A 19,806-nucleotide genomic window follows, 5' to 3' on the forward strand; every position below is an offset into this window, starting at 1 on the left:
TTTGTTCTTGGATGTACATAGAGCTCAGAGTCTAGAGAGGGAATCCTTACCTGAATTCTTCAAATGTAACTGTGACCTAAAGCAGTGAGAGAGAGCTTTGTGGGGATCTGCATCAGGCCTGACACCTTTATTGAAAAGGAAATAGATTCTGGAATTTTACTGGGCAGAATTCTCACTTGCATGTGTGCTGTGTTTGTCCCACAGTGTATGTATTATCTATTTTCATTTTGGTTGAGGCCCAATTCATAAAGGCACTCTCCTAGATGAACTTGAATGAGATAAGACTTGTCTGAGCACATGGAACTAGAAATAAACCAGTTGCAGTTATTATATTGTTAGGAAACAAAACCAACCCTACAACAAAACTCAACAATCCAGTCCATGGGTATTTATATAAGCTTTATTAATTACACCAGCAGAGTATTGGGCATGCTTGGTAGGAAACAGTTGAAGTTGCATAATACTCTGAGGAGTTTGAGCCATCTTAACCAGGTGGTTGGTAACACCTGCAGGGGCAGTGATAAGCCTCAGGTGTAGCATGTTGAGCTAATTTTGTCAAATTAGCAGTGGGTTAGGCAGCAATGTAGTACTGCCTAATTCAGCTCTGCAGAAAATGGAGGGAGATGGAGACAGGTGAAATGAAGAACAGTGCAAAAGAAACTGAAAGGAGAGTGAGGAAGCTTTCAGTTGCCTACTGTACTTTAGCAGATTCAAGAGTCTTTCTGAAAAAGGAGAAGGTGGAAAGCTAAAGGAGGCAGGGAAAGCAGCACAATACTTGTTAAATGCATGTTTGAGTAGAGTTTGTAAGTTTTTCTCCACAAAAGTAAAAGTTAATAAAAGGTAAGAGTGTAACTTTTGACCTGAGGTATAACTATTTGACTTGATCTGGAAAGAAATTAAATTTTATGGTAGAAAATGGATTGGAGAACAAGCAATGTTTTGATACTACTTTATTGCTCACTGGAGGTAAGTTTTAAGTCCACAGGAATGTGTTTTTTCACTATAAACAAATACTGTAGTCTATGTAAGTTTTATTAAGCCCATAAAAATGCACATAGTAATCATAAATGCATATAAAATGCAGCAATGACTGGAAGATATACATACATCAGTGTAGCCTTTTCCTTGAAAAAGTATAGAATCATTATTTAATGTTGACCTTTGTAGTTTTTTTATGGCTCTTTTTGGTATGAACAGTCATTTTCCTCAAAAGACTTCTTAAGGCTTCATGAATAAAGCTAGTGGTGGAAACTGAGAACACATAACAAACCTGTAGAAGATACTTCTGTATACCACAAAATTAGAAGCAGAAAATACATAAGTACATTTTTTTCATTTATGGTTTGAAGAGAGCACTTACAATCAGTTTACACTGTATATAATTTATATTGAAAGCTGTATTGACTGCTGTAATGCTGGAATTCAAATGTTATTCCTCAGCTCAGTGTTCAGTTGCTCTCCTACAAATGAAATATCATCTGAATTGTGATTATTCAGGATTAACCTCTACCTCAGTGGATTGATTACTGGGCTTTTTTTGTGTCCATTTGTGCACTGCCCTCCTTGGGCCTTTTTGATTCCTTGCCAGGGAGAATGTTACACATGTTGCAATGACACTCTGTCTGGTTAGGGTTCCTTAGAGGTGTGTATAAGAAATACTCTTGCTTGCTTTTGTGGAAAACCAGTAAGTTTTTCTGATATTTACTATGTGTTTAAAAAGAGTTAAAATGATAAGATTAGTACTTTAAACTTCCTAAAACTGTATTTGAAGTTTTGTGACACACAAGTTCATTTTTTGTGAAATCTGAAGCATGCTAGTTTTTATTTTGGTAACGCTTTCCCAGTGTGGTACTAAGAATTTCTGTAGGGTTATCAGTGGGAGGGATTGGGTTGTATCAGAGGGTTCTTCACACTAGGCTAAAAAAATCTTAAAGTACAGACTTGGGGCTTACCCTGCAGTGTAGTGAAGGACCTGGGTCACTTCAGGCTAGGCAGAGCTTTGGGAGCTCCTTCCTCAGTGAGACAGTTTCTTAACAGGAGGTGTTTAATTAAAACCAGGAAATCTTCACCAAGAAGAGGAAACAAACTTTTATGGAATTAATGACTTAGTTATCCTTAGTGATTTACAGTAAAAGTGCTTTGGGACTTTGGGTACAATAATGAAAAGAATCTGAGCTTCTATTGGTGGAGCAGAAGGGATCACATCTAGAGAACATGCTGCTTCATTTTGTACAATTTATAGAAGAAGAATTTAGCTAGTTAGCAGACAATCTGTTCCTGAGCAAATACTTATTTTTGGGAGTTAATGGAGTGAATTTGACTGAAAAAAATCCTTGGGGGTACATCTAATTCTTGCTGTGCAGTGTGGACAATATATCAGCAAAGCTGTTCTCAACTGCAAATGAAACAGGTGGTGAGGCAGTGCAGTGATTATTTACTCCTCTACTACTTAAAACATCTCACTTTTGCATTTGACTTTCCATTTTGTTCTCAGCCTGGAGTTAAGTCTGAGCCAGGATTCATTCCTGAACCACTGTATTGCATCCTGAAGTCATGGCTGCAATGTCTCTCCCAAGGATTTCTGTCCCTTTCCAGCAGAATGAACACAAGAGCCCTCCCAGGGAAGAGGCAATCTTACTTTGCACATGAGCTTCCACTTGCCCTGAGGCTGTTAAGGGATTGGGGACAGGTCCCTTTTGTCTACAGAAAGCATGTTAGGCTATCTCTGTTACTTTCAGCAATAGATAGCTTCATGCATTTGGCTGCTAAGAATTACCACACCTTTTGGAAATCCACTGGAGGTAATTAGTGGCTCTCCAGGGTGTTTTGCCTAAATGTGTTTTCTGTTTTGCATTAATACCCAGTGGAAATCTGAGGTTGGATGAAGCTTGAGCCTTCATCTTCACTTAAAGCCTTCATCCTCTGCCTGGGGAGAGAACACTGGGGGATGCAAAGTGTGAATGCACTTGTGTGAGCATAGGCAAGGGAAGAAGTCTTGCACCCCAAGGAAGTTTGGACAACAGAGTGAACTTGTTCATGTATAGTGTATCTCTCATGGCCTTTAAGTGCATCTTTCTTTGCCTTTCAGTTTGGTAAAAAGTAGGAACTGAAAAAATCTGGACACGCATTTCCAGTTGTGCTCTCTCCTCGATGCACCAGTCCCATTTAATGTATAAATCAAGGAGAGGAATATGATTTGTTGAATTATTTTTTAACAGAATATATCTGCAGTACCCAAATCTTTCTCTTCAGCAATTTCTAGCCTGAAAACTTGTTGGGTCATGATTTTGTAAAGAGAGGAACCCCCTCCCCAATACAGAAAGGTAGACTCTCACCCAATAGTAAAAGCACCAGGCTAAGTGCCTGTAAGAAATTTAATAACTGCAGGAATAAAAGAAAGGTCCATTGGCATATCTTCTGTGTAGAGATAATGGGCATCATAAAATGCACTCTTTGCTGCCTTCAGAATCTAAAAATCCATCCAGCTAAGGAAATATTTTATCTACTGCCAGTGCTGCACTTACATGCTCAGTTCAAAGTCTTATTTTCCCACTGCACCTTAATTAGTGTATTAATTGATGTTGTTAAACCTCATCAAGGATGGTTTATTCTCTGTTTGTTATGTTTTCAAGCAAAAGCTCTATAACTGCTTTCTTAGTGTCTTTAAAATGTCTGGAGAAAATGATAATTTTTTTTTCTTTGGTAGAGTTCTGATTTCAATCTGACCAGCCTACAAGAAAGCTTTTTGTTTGTCCTGACAAACTTTGCTCTTCAGAAGGACAATTATTTTCTGACTGAGAGCAGTCTTGGATTTTCATTTTGCAGTTTTGTTTTTGAAGTTGCAGTGTACTTGGGTTTGAAGTCCCCTAGGGGAAGCTAGTTTCTTCCAGAGAATACAAAAGAAATGTGGTGTATTTGTGTAGTTTATACTGCTTAGGGGACAGACTGCGGTGTAATGAAGATTTCTCAGATTGCAAAAACCTTTTGAGATGTGTATGATAGATGACAGTAAGGTCTTATCTGAGCTAGGGCTTGATTTTTTTTTCTTATAGACTATAGACATTTACTATTGCTGAAACAGCTTGCCCTCCTTATTAGCAACATTATAGCCTCAAAAGAGACTTCAGGTTCACACATGCCCTTGCTCCTGCTTGGAAAAATTACACACAAGTGTTTGCCTCCTTCTGTGTGATTTATTTGAATTATTGTGGTTTGGATTTGTGTTGAGATGATCTCTTCAGGAGCTGCTGAGGGAAGTACCAACAGTGAATGTGCTGATGGCTGAAACCATGTTAATGACTTCAGGGATCTGAATTGTCTTTGGGTGGCATAGCTGTGAGCCTCACCACCTGCTGCTGAGACTGACTGAAAGCCCTTTTACTTATGCATAAGGTACATGTGGACAAGTGCTGCTTCAATGCCAGGAGAAGAAAATTCTACCCATTTTCTCATGAAAACAAAAGCCTTATTAACATTGCTGAAAATGAAAGGCAAAGGTCTAAATTTGCTGCTGGCAATGCACTGTAGTATGAACTCCAAATACTCATCCAAAATACAGCATATGTTTATTCCAAAGTAGCCAATGCTACTTTGTTTAACTTAATAGATATTTTTATGTGAATATTACAGACCTCTGTTTGCTGTTGTAAAATGGCCTAATGTAAATTCCTAGTGCTTATACCCTACCCTAGGATTGCTGTTTGTGCTTTGAGAATACTATTCTGGAATGGGCCATGAGCAAGGAATGCTTAGAGCTGAAGGATCAGGAGGGGAAGCATAAGATCAGAAAGTTTTTCCTCTTTATATTCAAAAAACTCTAATTGCTGTTGACTTCAAATAAAAAGGAATACTTGTGCATTAAGAGCTCCTTCCCAACCTGAGCATGCTTTGCCAGAGAAGAGCCACACTTTTTAACCCTTCTGATCTCCCATATGATCTGGAAACACTCACAGAACTTGTCCCCAGTGCGGATGTGTTACATTGAGCACCAGGTGGTGTCAAGTTCATTCTCATATTTTGAACGGGGGTTGGAGTACATGATCTCTGGGAACCTCTTTCATCCTAATTTATTATTCTGTGACTGTGACACAATTTACATCAAGGACTGTATTTGCACTGAAATGTTGGAGCCAGTGTAACTAGGAAACAGGATAAAAAGTTGCTGTGAACTGTCTGTATCTGCCTTGCTCATCATGGCAGGGAGAAAACTGCTTAGAGCAGTTCCTCACTGATAAACAGGAGCTCCATATTGCACACGTTTGTTCTGGATTCCAAGAAATGAAAGTAAAGTTTTTCTTGAAACTGCCAAATGAATTTGAAAAACCTGGTTACCTTATGGTAAAGAAAAAAAAAAAAGCTGCTGAGAGTTTTTGTCCTGGAGGAATGGCTGGCATTGCCTTTTTATTTTACCCTTGAAATGTTGCTGCTTTAGACATAGAAGAGTTCTTTAAATCAATAATGTTTGCACTGAGTCCTGTAGAGTGCTTTATTTTACATAGGTGGTGTAGGAACAAAGTATGAGTGAACACAGATTTAAATTAGGGATACACAAGTGCCTCAGAGACTGAGGCAAAGGAATTAAAATACTGAAGCCAGTATGAATGAATTGTTGGGACCAGTAGTGAAAACTCCTGACCTGCACTCCAAAGAAAAACAGCTAGTTTTATTTCTTTTTTTGAGGGGAGGGAATAGCATCTTTTAGGACTGTATTGTGATGATACAAAGTCATCTGTGGGTAGTTTAAGTTGAAGAGTCAGGAAGGAAAGCATAGAATCAAACCCCTTTTTTTTTCAGATACTGCGTTAACAAACCAACCTATGCCAGTTTACTTCAAATAAAAGAGAATACAGTGTTAGTGCATTGATGAAAACTGGATTTCTTCAGTTTTAGCCATTTTTTTTAATGTGGAAAAGGTAATACATCACATGGGTAGGGAACCGTTGGTATTTCCCTTGGAATACCAGGGAAAGTTGTACAAAGTATTTTTGTGTAGGTACAGGCGTATGTGGAAGGCCCTGCATTCCAAATCTCATCCCCTTCAGAAAGTGATTCTTAATCTCTTCTGAATTTTCAATAGGAAAAGTAATTTATTTGTCTTTGCACTGACTAATGCCTTGTAATTACTTCTATCAATTAAGTAAGAATAATAAAAGCCTTTGGTGTAGTAGATTATTCTTCAACTAGTAGTGATGGTGTCCTAAAATGTTGATAAAGGAAGATTTGCTTTTATTTCATGGCAGCTGAACTGTAGAAGTTGTTGTTTGAGTTTTGGGTAACTCCACAATGACTGTGGCTGTGTGTGTTGATATTTGCAGCACTGCAGAGGTCTGGCTCTCAGGCACTGTTTGGGCTGCATGAACATTAAGTGGTTGTAGGCAGTGCAGCTACTTCGGGTAAGGCTGTGATGGTTGACAAGTGTGGAGTAGTTTACAGAAGGACTCGATATTACTACAGCAGGATATAAAGATCTTCTGGATCCCAGCCTCTCCTGAACCTTTGTCAGACCTGTCTCTTTCAGCCTGTTGATACTCATTTGCAGTGAGATACTTTCTCCTTCATCCATTTCAACTTGTGGAGCATTGTGGAAGAGATTTTTACTTTAAAGGAAGCTGTATCTCTATGGTATATGTTATAATAGAAGATAGATTTGTTCTTTCACAGATTTCAAGTTTCCATATACCTTGTCACTGTTGGTTGCACTGTATATGCTGTATGATATGATTATTTCAGTTGAAAACCATGCCACTAAAAGAATAATTTGTTGATAGCTCAGGGCAGAAATTATTTTGTGTTTAATTAAAACAAGATAAATTTTATTTGAGCTTTAAGGTTTTAAAAGTAAGTTTAAAAGAACAGTGTAAAAGCTGGTTATGGTTTGAAGGGCTCTGAAAAATTAAGGGACAAGATCACAGACAATCTGCTGAAACCTTAGGCTCTTACTTTGAAATGTCCTCCTATTTTCTAAACACCACTCTGCAGCTGTTACCTGCTGAGCCTAAACTGGGGTGAGGTGGTAAGATTTCTCATCACTGTCACCTCTTTCCACAGCTCTTTTTCCCTCCTGCAGTGTTTCCCTGTTCAAAAGCATTCTTTGACAAAATATTTCTCCCCCAAAATGAAGGCTTTCTAGCAGAGATGTTTTTTGGCAGGTTTGAAGTCTGAGCAGGAATACTTGCTTACAAGGCTGATTGCTAATTTAAATTTGTCTATTTTATTTAAGGTTGCTAATCTTGCTTGTTCATTGTCAACAAATGAAGATGGAACGAAAATTGTCCAAATGGCAGCAAATCACATTGAGACTTTGTGCCCACAGGTAGGAGGTGTTCACTTCATTCCCACTGTCACAAACACTAGGGTGTTGTCACACAATGCAGATGTTTCCTTGTGTTCCTTTTGTCTAACTTCACATTCCATTTACACAGCTCAGCGTAGCAAATGGAGGTCAAATGATAAATGCAAATACTTAGGTAATCTGTTCATTTGCTCTGTGGTTAACATAGAAATGGTTAATAGCCTCTATTGGTTGGGGGTTCTTAAAAACTGCAATTGCAAAAATATGCTGCTCTGTTTCTGAAACACCTGATTGAATGAGCAATTTCATGAGTAACGTGAAAAATTTGGGATCATTTACTCTGAAATAGTACTTATTTTGACCTTCAACTTGAAAGACTCACCACTTGTTTTGGGTTTTGTGTAAGGGAACAGTAAAGTATGAATTCTTCTGATTATCACCAATTTAAAAACTTGAACTTTCATCTTAAGGAAGTGAATGGGAAAAAAGCACAGCTACAGATACACTTTTTCTAAGATATTAAGTACCAAAAAATGTGTTCACTTTGTCATGTTCAGAGTTACAGAAATATAAAAATTTCAGCATAGATCTTTTAGAGCAAAGATTTCACTGATTCCTGTGAATCTGATCTGTGTTGCAGCCTTGAGGCTGCATAATTTCAAGATCATTAGTTCTTTGAAGAACACTGCAGTTTACACAGTGGCATAAGTATTCGTACCCTTTTGTGGTAATGTAGTTGAAATAAAAGTTGAAGAGCAAATATTAATATGTTCAATAGCAAGCTTGAGAAGTTCATTTTTATGCCTGTTGAATAAATGCAGGTCTTGGAGAAATGAAAAATTTCTGTCAAGGAAGTATGGTGTTCTGAAAATGTCACAAACCAATGTTTTCTCTTGAATAATTCAGTTTCAATGTCTGTTTTTAAAACTTGGAGAGTTCTGTGTTTCAGATCACTCTTGTATGTGATTTAATGTGTTCCTGGATTTATAAGAAGGCTTCTTCCTGCTTCTTTGTTTTTCCAGGGGTCAGGTGCACTTTTATAATGGATTATTATGCATCCCAATACAGCTTTTTAATTGAAATTGAAACCTCCATATCTGATACCAGAAACTCTTAAAATCTAATTTTGACTAAAATATTAATTTTTCTTCATTTAAGTTTCTAGGCTTTTAATTTCCTATACTAAAATTAAAGTTTCTTGGGTTTATTTCTTTCCTTTTGTTTAACCTCAAGGTAAACTGGGGTGAATTAGTTGATGATTACAGATTTGACTAAAAAGAGAATGTGGAATACACAGAAGATTATATTACTACAAACAGGATGTTCATTGTGCAGGATTTGCTGCTTTCTTAATAAGTACCATGCCTCATGAAAGCAATTTGCTTTTTACCTAGGTAAGAAATAGCAGATTAAGGCTCCTGCATTTTTTCAGTACACCAGATTATGCCATATCATTTAAAAACTTTCCATAGGGAAAATAATTATATCTTAAGTTCCCTGTGAGGCATATCAGAGTTCAGAGTGGGGAAATTCACATGCAGAACTCCCCAATGCTCTTAAATCTTCAGAATGAAAAGAAAGGTACTTTATGTGCTCTACAAAATATTTATTAAAGGAAAGTATGGATTGAAATCTGATATAGTAGAAATAGAAGAGCCTCCTGACCCCAAATGCCCCAAAAAGTACCAACTAAAAGCCCCCTAGCAATTACAGCAAACACTTTGGAGTTTTGCAGATTTGACAGCATAACTTCCTATGGAGCACAGAGGAAAAGGCAGCTACAGAATTGGCAAGCACTGGAGGAAAGCCTTTTGGCTTTTGTTACATTAATCATGCATCATACATCTCATCTGCTGTAGGTAAAATGGAGAGGGTGGATTTGGAGCCCTTGTTGCTGTTGAGTAAGAAAGACCCAGACTCACCAGAAGGCTTTGCACAGCATCCACCTGACTTTGGATTCTCTCTTTATTCACTGTTCTGATACACACAGACCAGACTGGCCAGTTAATCAGTACATTTCACCTGGTTGCCTGATTAACAAAACCCCTTTCCTATAAACAATCTTTGAGAAAACCAGGAAAACACAGAGTAGGAAAACAACACCTGCAGCTTGTTTATAATAACAAGCAATCATTGTTTACTTTCAACTCCCTAATGTCTCACAAGCTGATTCTGGGAAAACTTATCTGGTTTTCTTGCTCTCTGACCAGGCCATCACATCCATACACCTTTTTTTTGTTTTGTCAAGTGAAATTATTAGCAAATATTTTGACTGTTCAACAAATGAAATAAGCTGGGCATTTACATTGGAGCCAATGCAAAACACATAATGATTCTGTAATGTTATGAATTTTTAAGAGAAATTAATTTAGTGTTAAATCAGCAATAAAAATAAAAAAAAGAACAGCTGGTTGCATATGATTTGGTGAAGAATGATTTCTGTTCCTATAACTCACTTTTGCCTGGGAGAATTGATTGTTGTCAGGTAAGTAAGATCTCCAGTGTCACTTGTATTGGGAATCCATGTTACTGTCCTGGTGTGTCAGCAGAATCTTGACTTCAGCTGAGTGCATGGGAAAGAAAGGGAATGGAAAGGACCAACAGAAGCTAACAAGCTTTTGTTTTTAAAAGCAAGGCTATATAAGTCTGTAAAGCTGTTTTGCTAATACCCATTTTGGGTTTGTTACTCCTGTGCTTGATTTCAGTGGTGTGTTTGGGGAAGACTGTGGTTGCTCTAACAGTCCTCTGGAATACCTGGTAATAATGGTAAACCTGTTAACATAGAGAGGGAGAACTATCCTGTGGGAAACCAGAGATGAGCAGATGAGAATCTGGTTTCTCTATCTGAATTCTTCATAGGTTTTTACATTTTTATGGTCTAATCAGCTTTCACATCCTGAGCTGCTGCTTTTGAGAAGAATGTCCTGGAGCCTAAAACTGGAACAGTTGTGTCCAAGTGGAGATCAGAGGTGGGTGGTTGTAAGGCAACAGCTAAGATGATCTTCAGTGTGTCAGAGGGCTCTGCCTGGAGCCTTTTTATTAGCACAAAGATCCCTGGAGAGTTGTAAGGAGCAGGGAGTTTGGGATATTTTAGAAGAGCTGGATCTGAAACAGTGAATTTTTGGCTCACTTCCTTTGAAAGGGAGCTCTCACTGGAGCTTGTTGCGAGTTACCAGAGTGGTACAGGGTAATTACTGGAACATCATGAAAGGAAGGAAAATGCAAGAAAAACACACAAATGTTCATGGTTTAGCTTAATCTTCAGATGGTGATAAAAAAAATTTTGGAAAGTAATTTGATCCTATGGAAGACTTTACCAGATATTTTAAAGAAGAGGTGTAAGCACTGGTATAAGCAGAACCTTGGATCTTAGTATTTTGGTGAGCTCTGTTTTTCTCTTAAGTATTGAGAGATAGATAGAAACCATCTGGTTATAAAGTGAGGTGAGAAGCAATTCTATGTAATTAATGAAAAGTGTATAACACTTGGCACAGTTGTGAAGGATTCAGCTGTGATTTTGAATGCTGTCTTTTCTTGCTGCTTAGAACTTAATATGCTGCTAGTAGCTTTTAATACTGCCTGCCTACTTAATAGTAGCTTTTAATACTGCCTGCTCTGTGATAAACCAGTGTGTAGCAGCATGGTGTTTAGGTGGTGGATGCTTCTACCTAATTCCCAATGAGCATCTCCTGTGGAAAAGCCACTTGGGTGAGCATTCAGGCAAGTCCACACGCCCCACTCAGCATAGCTAGCTCAGCCAAGAGGGGCAAAAGGGCCTTTATATGGTCAGTACCAGCGAGGTTTATTGCAGCACCCCAAAGGGAATCCAGGCAAGAGACCTGGTCATGGCGTGCACAGGGTTAAGTGTGGGGTCAGCAGCCAGTGGTCTGAGGGCACGGGGTGCTGCAAAGGGCATTGTCCTGCAGGGGAGATGGGGCTGGCCACCAGGGGTACCACAACCAATGAGGAAACAGGGAAAGGAGAGACCACAAGAATTAGGAACATATGGGAAATGAAAACTGGGACGAATCAGTGTTGAGAGGCTCCATGGGGAAGTCTTCTCTTTCAGCCTAGCTGGACTCTGTGGTGTGTCCTTCCAGGGCAAGGCCCTGGGGATTTCCCTGAGGGGTTCAAAGGATTCCACACTAGTAAATATAGGAGGTGATTTTTTGGCTATGGTGGTTTGGTAAATAAGTCACTGTGGCAGTTCAGGTAACATGGAGAGAGAATTGGAGTAAGGAAGATGCTGAGCTGATCAGTGGGAATATATTCATACACGTTTACAGACCATTGAAATACTGATCTGACAGCTGTCTTGAACATTTTGTATTTGGCTTGTCCAGCAAAATTCATCTGTTTCTTCAATGCCAACGTGACAGTCTGGAACTGACTGCTGTATTTTGGTATTATAGAGCTGTTTCTCTATTGACACGTGTACCTACAGTGAGAAGGGCAAAAACCCCCAAGCCTTGCAAGAAACCAGCCCCTGCAGCCTTCCTTTCTTTGAATTTTAATTTCAGCCCTGTTGTTGTGATGCTTTCTTTCCTATCTTGCTAGCAGAGAATATTAAGCCTGTCATGTGTCTTTCAGGGTCATGTGAAATCGTCTGCATTTATCAGTGTATTCAGAAATACCACAGAACCAAGAGTTGAGGGATTGAGGGGTTTTTTGGAGAGCGTGTGTGTGTGTGTGTGTGCAGAAAGGGATCCAGGCAAAGCATCTCCATGCCAGTGCAGCAGCCACTTGCATTCTCTGCTCTTCCAAGTACAGCCATAGCCTCCAGTTTGGTTCAAAGTGCCTTGGAAGCCTTCAGCAGCCCAACAGTGACAGCTCTGTGTCCCATACACAAAAACCCAACTTGAGAAACTCTACTTCCCAAGCAGGGCTTGTGTGCTCTCTGCTTGCTTTCTTAGAAACTGACTGTGACTTTGTTATGCTTTATAAGTTTTGATCAAGCTTTCATGGGAATGTCCTACAATTTTTTTCTCAAAATTAAATATTGTGTTTTTCTGTTATGAAAATGGATGGAGGAATTCAGCTCTTCCTTTGAGAAGAGCTAAAGAATTCTTTCCATGGATTTACACTTTAATTGTCTTGCCTTTTTTTTGTTGATACAGACAAATGGATATTATTTCCTTCTGTGTAATTTTCTAGGAAATAGGTAATAGCAAACATGAAAATTCTTGCTCACAAAAATGAGACTTGATAGCTAATCAGTGGGCAGGACTTCTCATATGTTGCATTTTTCAGGTATTGGAGTGCAAGTATTTATTTTATGATGCTGTGGATTTTTGAAGCTAGTACTTTGCATTTCGTGTATATTTACTCTTTCATGAGAGAAAAATAAAACATCCATTTTTTTATTTGCTCTGGCACGTTAAATAGTGGGGAATATTGAAGAAGATTTTTTCTTAGCCTCATAAAGACTCTTCACCAGCATCACTTTATTAACCACAGTTCATCTTCTTGCTTGAACCACCTTTGTGGTATCTCTTTTTATCTGTATTAATACAATTTCCTTCAGATACAGGGCAGAAGTAATGGGGGAGAACATGGTAAATCAGTGAGTTCTCTACCATCTGCTTAAAAGACAGACAATAGATGTTAGTATCCAACAGTATTGGACTTCTTGGGTATCATCTCTTAGAGATCTCTGTCTTAGAGACTTCTTGTGGTAAAGCCTTTCAGTGGAGAATTCAGTTAAAAGTATGGATTGTGCCTTAGTAGTACTATTTCTGAAAGGAGTCTGGTGAAGCGATGGTTTTCATGTACGTTTTCACCATGTTGCAAAGTTCACTCACAATGCTGCTGAAGATGAGGATTTCATCATTAACCTTGGTATTTATGGTAGACTTCTTGAGCACTCCTATGTTTAGTTCCTTCTCATGCATCCTGGTTCCACAACCACTTGGTCTGGTTTACAGCATCAGTGCTGCAGGAGACTTCCCTCTCTCCCTGCTCCCAAGCCTCATTCTGCCCCTTCCCGCAGGAGCAGTCCCAAAGCTGCTCAGCAGTCTGGGTCAGGAAACTGCTGAGAGTCCCCCTGGGAAGCAGGAAGGTTGAGTTTGCCTTCAGGCCAGCTGCCCAGTGCAGTTTGCTGTGTCTGAACTCGGGGGAAGGGAGTGAGGGCAGTCTGGGGGAGCAGTCGCTGCTTTTGGTGGCACTGCAGAGCCATTGACTGACGCCAGCTTGCGCTGGCAGTGGCACAGCTTTGGTGACAGAAGGCAGTGTCCAGGATTGGTGGAGAGCTGTTGTTGCCGGTTCCCAGGAGACATGGTGTGGGAGAAGTTGCTAGTGCAGTTCCCAGTGGGAGCAGTGGTGTGTGACCCTGTTGGGATGGAGGGAGCCTGTACCATCAGAGCCGTGCAGTGTTCATGTCAAGGGCAGTCTGCACTGAAGGGACGTGTACAAAACCAGGTGTCTGCCTATGACAAAGACTGAAAGGAAAAGTCTTTCTTATATCCCCTAGCATAATGTACTGGCACTAGTATATGCAGGACATTATCTTGCTCAGTTTATGGAAACTGAGGTTTGTCATTTTCAAAACCTTGTAGCAAGCTTATTGGGGTACTATGAATCCTAAAGCTGTGGAACACCAACATGTGTTGGAAGGCACAGTACTTTATGCTTCTGTACAAATAGATGTTTGTTTTGGCTTGAACTTCTCTAATAAACAGTTTGAAAGGGGGGAACATCTCCCCCACTGTTACTCTTAGGTTCCCCTGAAAGTCTCATGCTGGCTTGGACTGCTTGGCTCACTTATGATAGTACTTGGAGAGAGAATAATTAACTACAAAATGCCTTGAGGTTGTTTTCAGTCTTCACTTTCATCTTCCAGCATCTCTTGTGTTAGACTAGAATCCTCAACAAATTCTCACCTTGTAATATTAAACAAAAATACAAACCCTGAATAGCCTCAGCTTCTGTAGCAATACAGAAGCTGTCCTGTTTTATCCTTTTCTTGCCTCACCTGCAGTCAGTGTACATAAGACATGAGACTGATTGAGATTTTAAAGTTGTTGGAGGGCATTTGCTGTATTGCACCATAGTGCTATGAATGTTTTATAAACAATTTGTTTTTCCCTTTGCCTTTAACACTTGAAAGTATTTTTCCTAGAAAGGTTTTTTTTTTTTTTTTAAATCTCCTCAACTTCATCCTTTTTTTCTGGATTTATAAGTTAGAGATGCTACATTTAGTTGGTGACAGTCCTACAGCAAAATGCTAGAAAGGGAAAGAATGGCAATAAAGTATCATTATTAGAGACTTGTGGTAAAGAACCTACTGAGTCTGGGGAGCAGGGTAGGTAAGCTTAGAGTAGTGCAAGACAGCAAAACAATACCAGTGTTAAGAGATGGAATCTCACATGGTTTTTGGAAGACAGGGATGGGCAGCAATAAAGAGCCAAAAATGTAAATGGCTGTAGCATGCAGTAATAGAGAGGTGTAAACAGCACAGGCTGACAAGGGAATTCATTGCTCTTGTTGAAACAAGGAGCTGAAATCACTAATCCATGAATTCATCTGACATGGCTTTTGTGGGGGCATTGTGCATCTCTGTTACCAGCTTTACATCTAACCAGGAGATGTTTTCCAGCTGGAATACTGGCAGTGTGAGGGGGATTCTTGTGGGTGCTCAGCACCCTGCAGTCACCTGGGGATGTAGATGAGGAGCAGATGGAAGCACTGAGCCTGGCAAGCACTTAGGGAAGTGGGTGAGGTGCACATGAGTCTGGTGTAGCTGCACTGATGCCAGGATGTGCTGTGTGCTCCATGTCCTGTGTGTGCCTCTGTGTCCCAGGAGCTGCAGCTGCTGAACAAGCCTTCTGGAGATTGCTGCTGCCTTCTGCGTGAGCTTGACAGCAAAGGCACAGCAATTCATTTTTATTCCCTGCACAGTATTCCACTGCCCTTTGTGCAGGGTCAGACTTCAGTGATTTGGGGAAATTCTGGCACAGCTCTGAGGGAGGATGTTAAAGGAATCGTGGGTGTGGTGCTGCCTGGGCCAGGCTGACCCCAGCACTCCCTTCCAGCCACTACCATTCCATCAGTCTGTGGAGTGTCTGACCTGCAGAGGGGTGAAAGGGCAAATCTTACAAATGTAGGTTGATTCACCTCTCTGAGCTTCCAGGATTTTAAAAAGAGCTTTTAAATGGTTTTGCAGGAGTGTAATCAAATTCAAGGCAATGGATGACTACCCTTCTTGTGTTTTCATGATTTTTGAGTGCAAACTACAATGCTATAATGTCAATAAATGGGGCAAAGAGAGGTAACGTGATCTGCAAGGGGATTTTCTGTGTTCTATTTTGCATTCATATTTGCAAAAATATCTAGCAATTTGACTGCCTGCTTTACTAAATTCCTAATTAAAAGTAATAAGGAAAAGTTACAGCAGCTTTGAAAGTAATAATAAAAGTAGCAAGTACAGCAGCAGTTGGTTTCCTTCCTGTATCTCTCAGAAGATGGTGTGTTATTTAACAAGGAGGCAGAGTCTTAATTTGCTACTCTGAGTTAGAAAAGCTTTTTTTTATGTCATAAAGCTTTTGCTACTATTGCAAACAGAGTAATTTCAGGTGTTGTTTACCAAGCTAATTCCCCCCCAGTATATCTTTACGTGATGAATAGTTGGGAATTAAATTTCAGTTTTCAGATAAGGTCATGCCATTATGTGTATCATGGGATTGTAGTAGTTTCAAGACTGTTCTTAGGATTTTGTAGGCTACACAGGCAACTTGATGTGTACTTGTAGATAATTTCACATTTGCTAAGAGCTCTATAAAAGTCTTTGGTGGTGTTGGTTTTCACATTTTATTTCCCAAGCATGCTGGTATTGACATCCTAGCAGGAAAAGATGTGGACAATATGTTTGGCTAGGATGCCATTACCTTACTCTGGATTTTGACTGTCCCTTTCTGTAACTTCCTGGAATATGGAGCTGTTATCCCATGTAGCTCTGACACCCAGGAGCTGAAATGAGACCTGGCTAACAGGATGGTGGTTGTCCTGTGCAGGAGAGTTGGCTGTAATTGACCTCTGACAGGAAGAGGATGTACAGTGGAGAGTGTTCTGACCACAGGGCTGTAAGTAGAACATCAGAACAAGCACACATGACATTGGATGTAAAACCAGCAATGGAGCCCTGTTTTGCTGGGGTTGGCTGAATGTGTGCCTGAAGATGGGAATTCCTTGTTTTCCTTTGTTTGCATGTATGGCTTCAAGTGTGGTTCTTAATTGCTGGCTGTGGTTAAACCACAAGCACTGAATGTTCTTAATGCAAGCAGGCCCTTCCCATTGCTGGTCCTGCTCTAAGTGAAGACAAAGACATCACCTGAGTGTTGTTCTGGCACTAATCCTGCTAGAGGAAGAATGTGGTCTGCATGGGCTCTTGGCTTATTTGTCTGTTCACAGTTGTGTTGAGCTGGGAGAGAGTGTAGGTGTAGAAGAAGGGATTCCAAGTGACCTCACCTCTGATAAGTCACAGCTGTACTAATTACCAAAGAAGAACAGCCTTGCCCTTGATGGGTTGCAGTTGTGACTAAAAAAAACATACATATGATAAAAGGGGTGGGTTGGCAGGTCAGGGAGAGCCTAGAGGAAGTACACCTTGAGGAGGTAGAGGAGCCCTGAGGAAGAAGGAAACAAGGTAGAGAGCTGCTGCAGAAGATCTGCTGGGAGGTCAGTCTGGATCTGATAGACTTAGGGCCTGCTGTTAGAGCCTGCAGCCATAGCTGAGCTAGGTAAAAGCCTGTGGTCAGAGACAGCAAGGAAATACTTGCAGTCATATTCCAACAGGAAATAGCCAGCAGTTGGAGTCTGTCAGAAAAGCCAACAGAAGGAGTTTGCTGTAGTCAGAGTCAGGATGGCTAGGCTGTAAAGAAGAATAAACCAGGACCCTTTTCACATTGTTAAATGAGAGTCTGTGTCTTGGCTCATTTCTACCCCTAATGACAGGTCTGCCACAGCAGAAGAGGAGCAGCTCAGGAAGATTGAGGTGTTTGTAGCCTGCAGCAAGGAAAGCCTTAGCAAGGTCCTTGAAGCTGCAGTGGGAGCCAGGAGCATGGAGTGAGGCCTTGGGAGGACAGGAAAAACATCCAGGACCACAGAGGGCGTGATAGTGTTTGCTGCTGGTTAGATTTCGACTGTGGCAGAAAGAGGTGAAGAACTGGAGTTTGTCTGACTGTGTGAGTGACATGGAATGCACTTGAGGATGCCTGTGCATCCTGATTTTCACCAGACTATTTCTACCTGTTCTTTCCAGAGGCACATTATAGATTTTCAACTTCCATATCCCTGTCTCTGTGTTGCTCTCCTAAAGCTTTCTGCTCTCTGTCTGTTCAGTAACTTGTTGTGTGAGATTGAAAGCTTGCTGTTGGCTTCAGCTCAGACCATACCATAGCTTATAGATGTTATAGGAAATGAAGGGCATTGGCATTAAAATATTTACTAAAGAAGAGTTTTGTTTGTAATGGTGATGGTTTTGTTAGAAATCCCAGGAGGGAAGGAGGAACTAATTTATACTAATGTAGTAAGTTGTTTGTATTTTCCTTTTGCTGTTGTGGTTGGGATTTTGGATAATGTACTTTAAAATGTACAAGAAGCAATAGTTGTCTCATACATGTTGAGCTTTACTGCTGTCCTTCCCCCCTGCCAGTTTATAAATGTAATCCATATGTGTGTTCATCTTAACAAATATTCAAGCACTGTGGCTGTAGTGTAGTTACAGTGCAATTGTTCCAGTTTCATTACAGTTTTATTTCATCTCTCCCAAGTTTGGTACATGAATGAATAGTCCATAAGGATCTTTCTGTTTTATATGCATTACATTATAAATTGGACTAAAGATTTGCTTGGGTATAAAATCCAATAAACAGACGGTTAATGATATAAACTTCAGTTTTATACTGTAATTTTAGTATGCAGCTAATTTGATTGATAATTATGGGGATTGTATTGAGACACAGGGGCTTTTTACGCTGAACACCTTTTGAGATCAAGTCCTTAGACTCTGTAATTCCCTGGGGAGTTTTCTCTCTGCCTGCGTGTGCTGGGAAGCTGTGCCATGGTGTGATGTGTGCTGGTGGCTGCATGGCTTGTCCCAGTTTGATCAGCAAACCCAGCTGTGCCCAGTGGGAAGAAGTTTTATCCCCATGTAGCTGGTACTGCTGGTGTGCTTTGATAGAGCATTTACGCAGCCTGAGAAAATGTAGAAGAGGTTTACATCTCCGAAAAGCTTTGCTGCATGAAGAGGCTTGGAACACAAAGGTAAATACACTTATAGTGAACTGCAGGTAGCTGAGCTCCAGATCTGGATGGAGCACTGTTGAAGATAAGACTTCCACTATGTTTTGTTTTGTTATTTTATACTCAAAACCATGATAAGCAGAACTCAGATTTTTTAAAATTTCCTCTTTTGTGTATCAGTAAGTCTTGAGGATTATTTTAAGTTTCCATTTTAAGAATGTGCTTATCTTGAAATCAAGATTTTGAGGCTGCATTGCTCAAGGCTTGATAAACTTGGGTGAAGTGTTCTGTGGCTTTCTGAGCAGAATCTAATTGTCCCCATGTATACAAACTGTGGCTACAAGAAAGTAATTGTTTAGTTAGAACATTCAAACTGTAGCTAAAATTAAAGTAGTTGCCCAGTGTTATGATTTGCTGGATCCTAGGAGAGATCCTGGATAATGGGTGTATAGCTAATACAAAAAATACAGTTGGAGGAACAGTGATTTTATAATGAGTCAAAAAAAGCAATTTTGGTTCTTGAAATAAATTAGGGAACTTGTGCAATCCACCCCCATACCTTTGAATATCCTATCCAAAACATTCCCTGGGTCACTTACAGACACTGTATTCAGAAAGGCAGAAATAGGAATGCTTGTTCTCCTTACTTGAGTTTCAGTACTGCAAAACAAAAGTGACTGAAATTATGGTTCCATGCAAATCAGACACCTGAAATCTGACCTGCAAAAAAAGCCCAACGTGTTTGGGGATCTGCTCTCTGCTACACTTGTCAGGTCAAGTGAAGTAAGTTCTGGAAGGAAAGTGCTGTTGCATGCACTTAAGAATCAGTCTGTAGGTGTTCAGCCTATTCTGATGTCTGTCTCCAAAAAATAGAGTGACTATCCACCCAAATGTAAATACTGAATATTTAACTACATTGTCAGTTCTTTTGTGCTTTTGTGACATTTTAAACTAAAATAATGGAAATCTTTGTTTTGTTAAAGATAACTTTGTGTGCCTTTTCTGTAGAAGGGTTTCAAATTTATTCAGAAATGTGCATGTAGTCCTTAAGTAAAGCCAAAACACAGATATGTACAGGGGTAGGAAAGAGCTTTAGAGGACTGCTTGGTGTGTGTGGGTTTGGTTTTGTTCCTGAGGAGTTCATCATGCCTCTCAGCAGGGCTAGACTATGTTGGAAGGTTTGCTTTTGAATGAAATTACACAATTTGTTTTCATAAAATACAAAAATCTTATCCCAGTGTAATAATACATTTCTGGTATTACTGGCTGCCACTGCC

The 19,806-nt window shown here is 39.9% G+C and overlaps 1 protein-coding gene across 5 annotated transcripts in view; it reads left to right on the forward strand.

The window, feature by feature from the left end:
- CTNNA3 (catenin alpha 3) overlaps positions 1-19,806 on the forward strand; it is a 440,676-nt gene that overhangs the window by 274,565 nt on the left and 146,305 nt on the right. For all 5 annotated transcript variants that reach the window (XR_013183524.1, XM_077183545.1, XM_054637288.2 and 2 more), the window contains one exon: positions 7,220-7,312. Coding sequence is in view for 4 of the 5 variants with exons in the window: in XM_077183545.1 (XP_077039660.1) it covers positions 7,220-7,312 (93 nt within the window). In the remaining variant the exon portion in view is untranslated. The remainder of the gene's footprint in view (positions 1-7,219; positions 7,313-19,806) is intronic.

The sequence above is a fragment of the Agelaius phoeniceus genome, chromosome 9, assembly GCF_051311805.1.
Source record: "Agelaius phoeniceus isolate bAgePho1 chromosome 9, bAgePho1.hap1, whole genome shotgun sequence".
Classification (NCBI taxonomy): Eukaryota; Metazoa; Chordata; class Aves; order Passeriformes; family Icteridae; genus Agelaius; species Agelaius phoeniceus.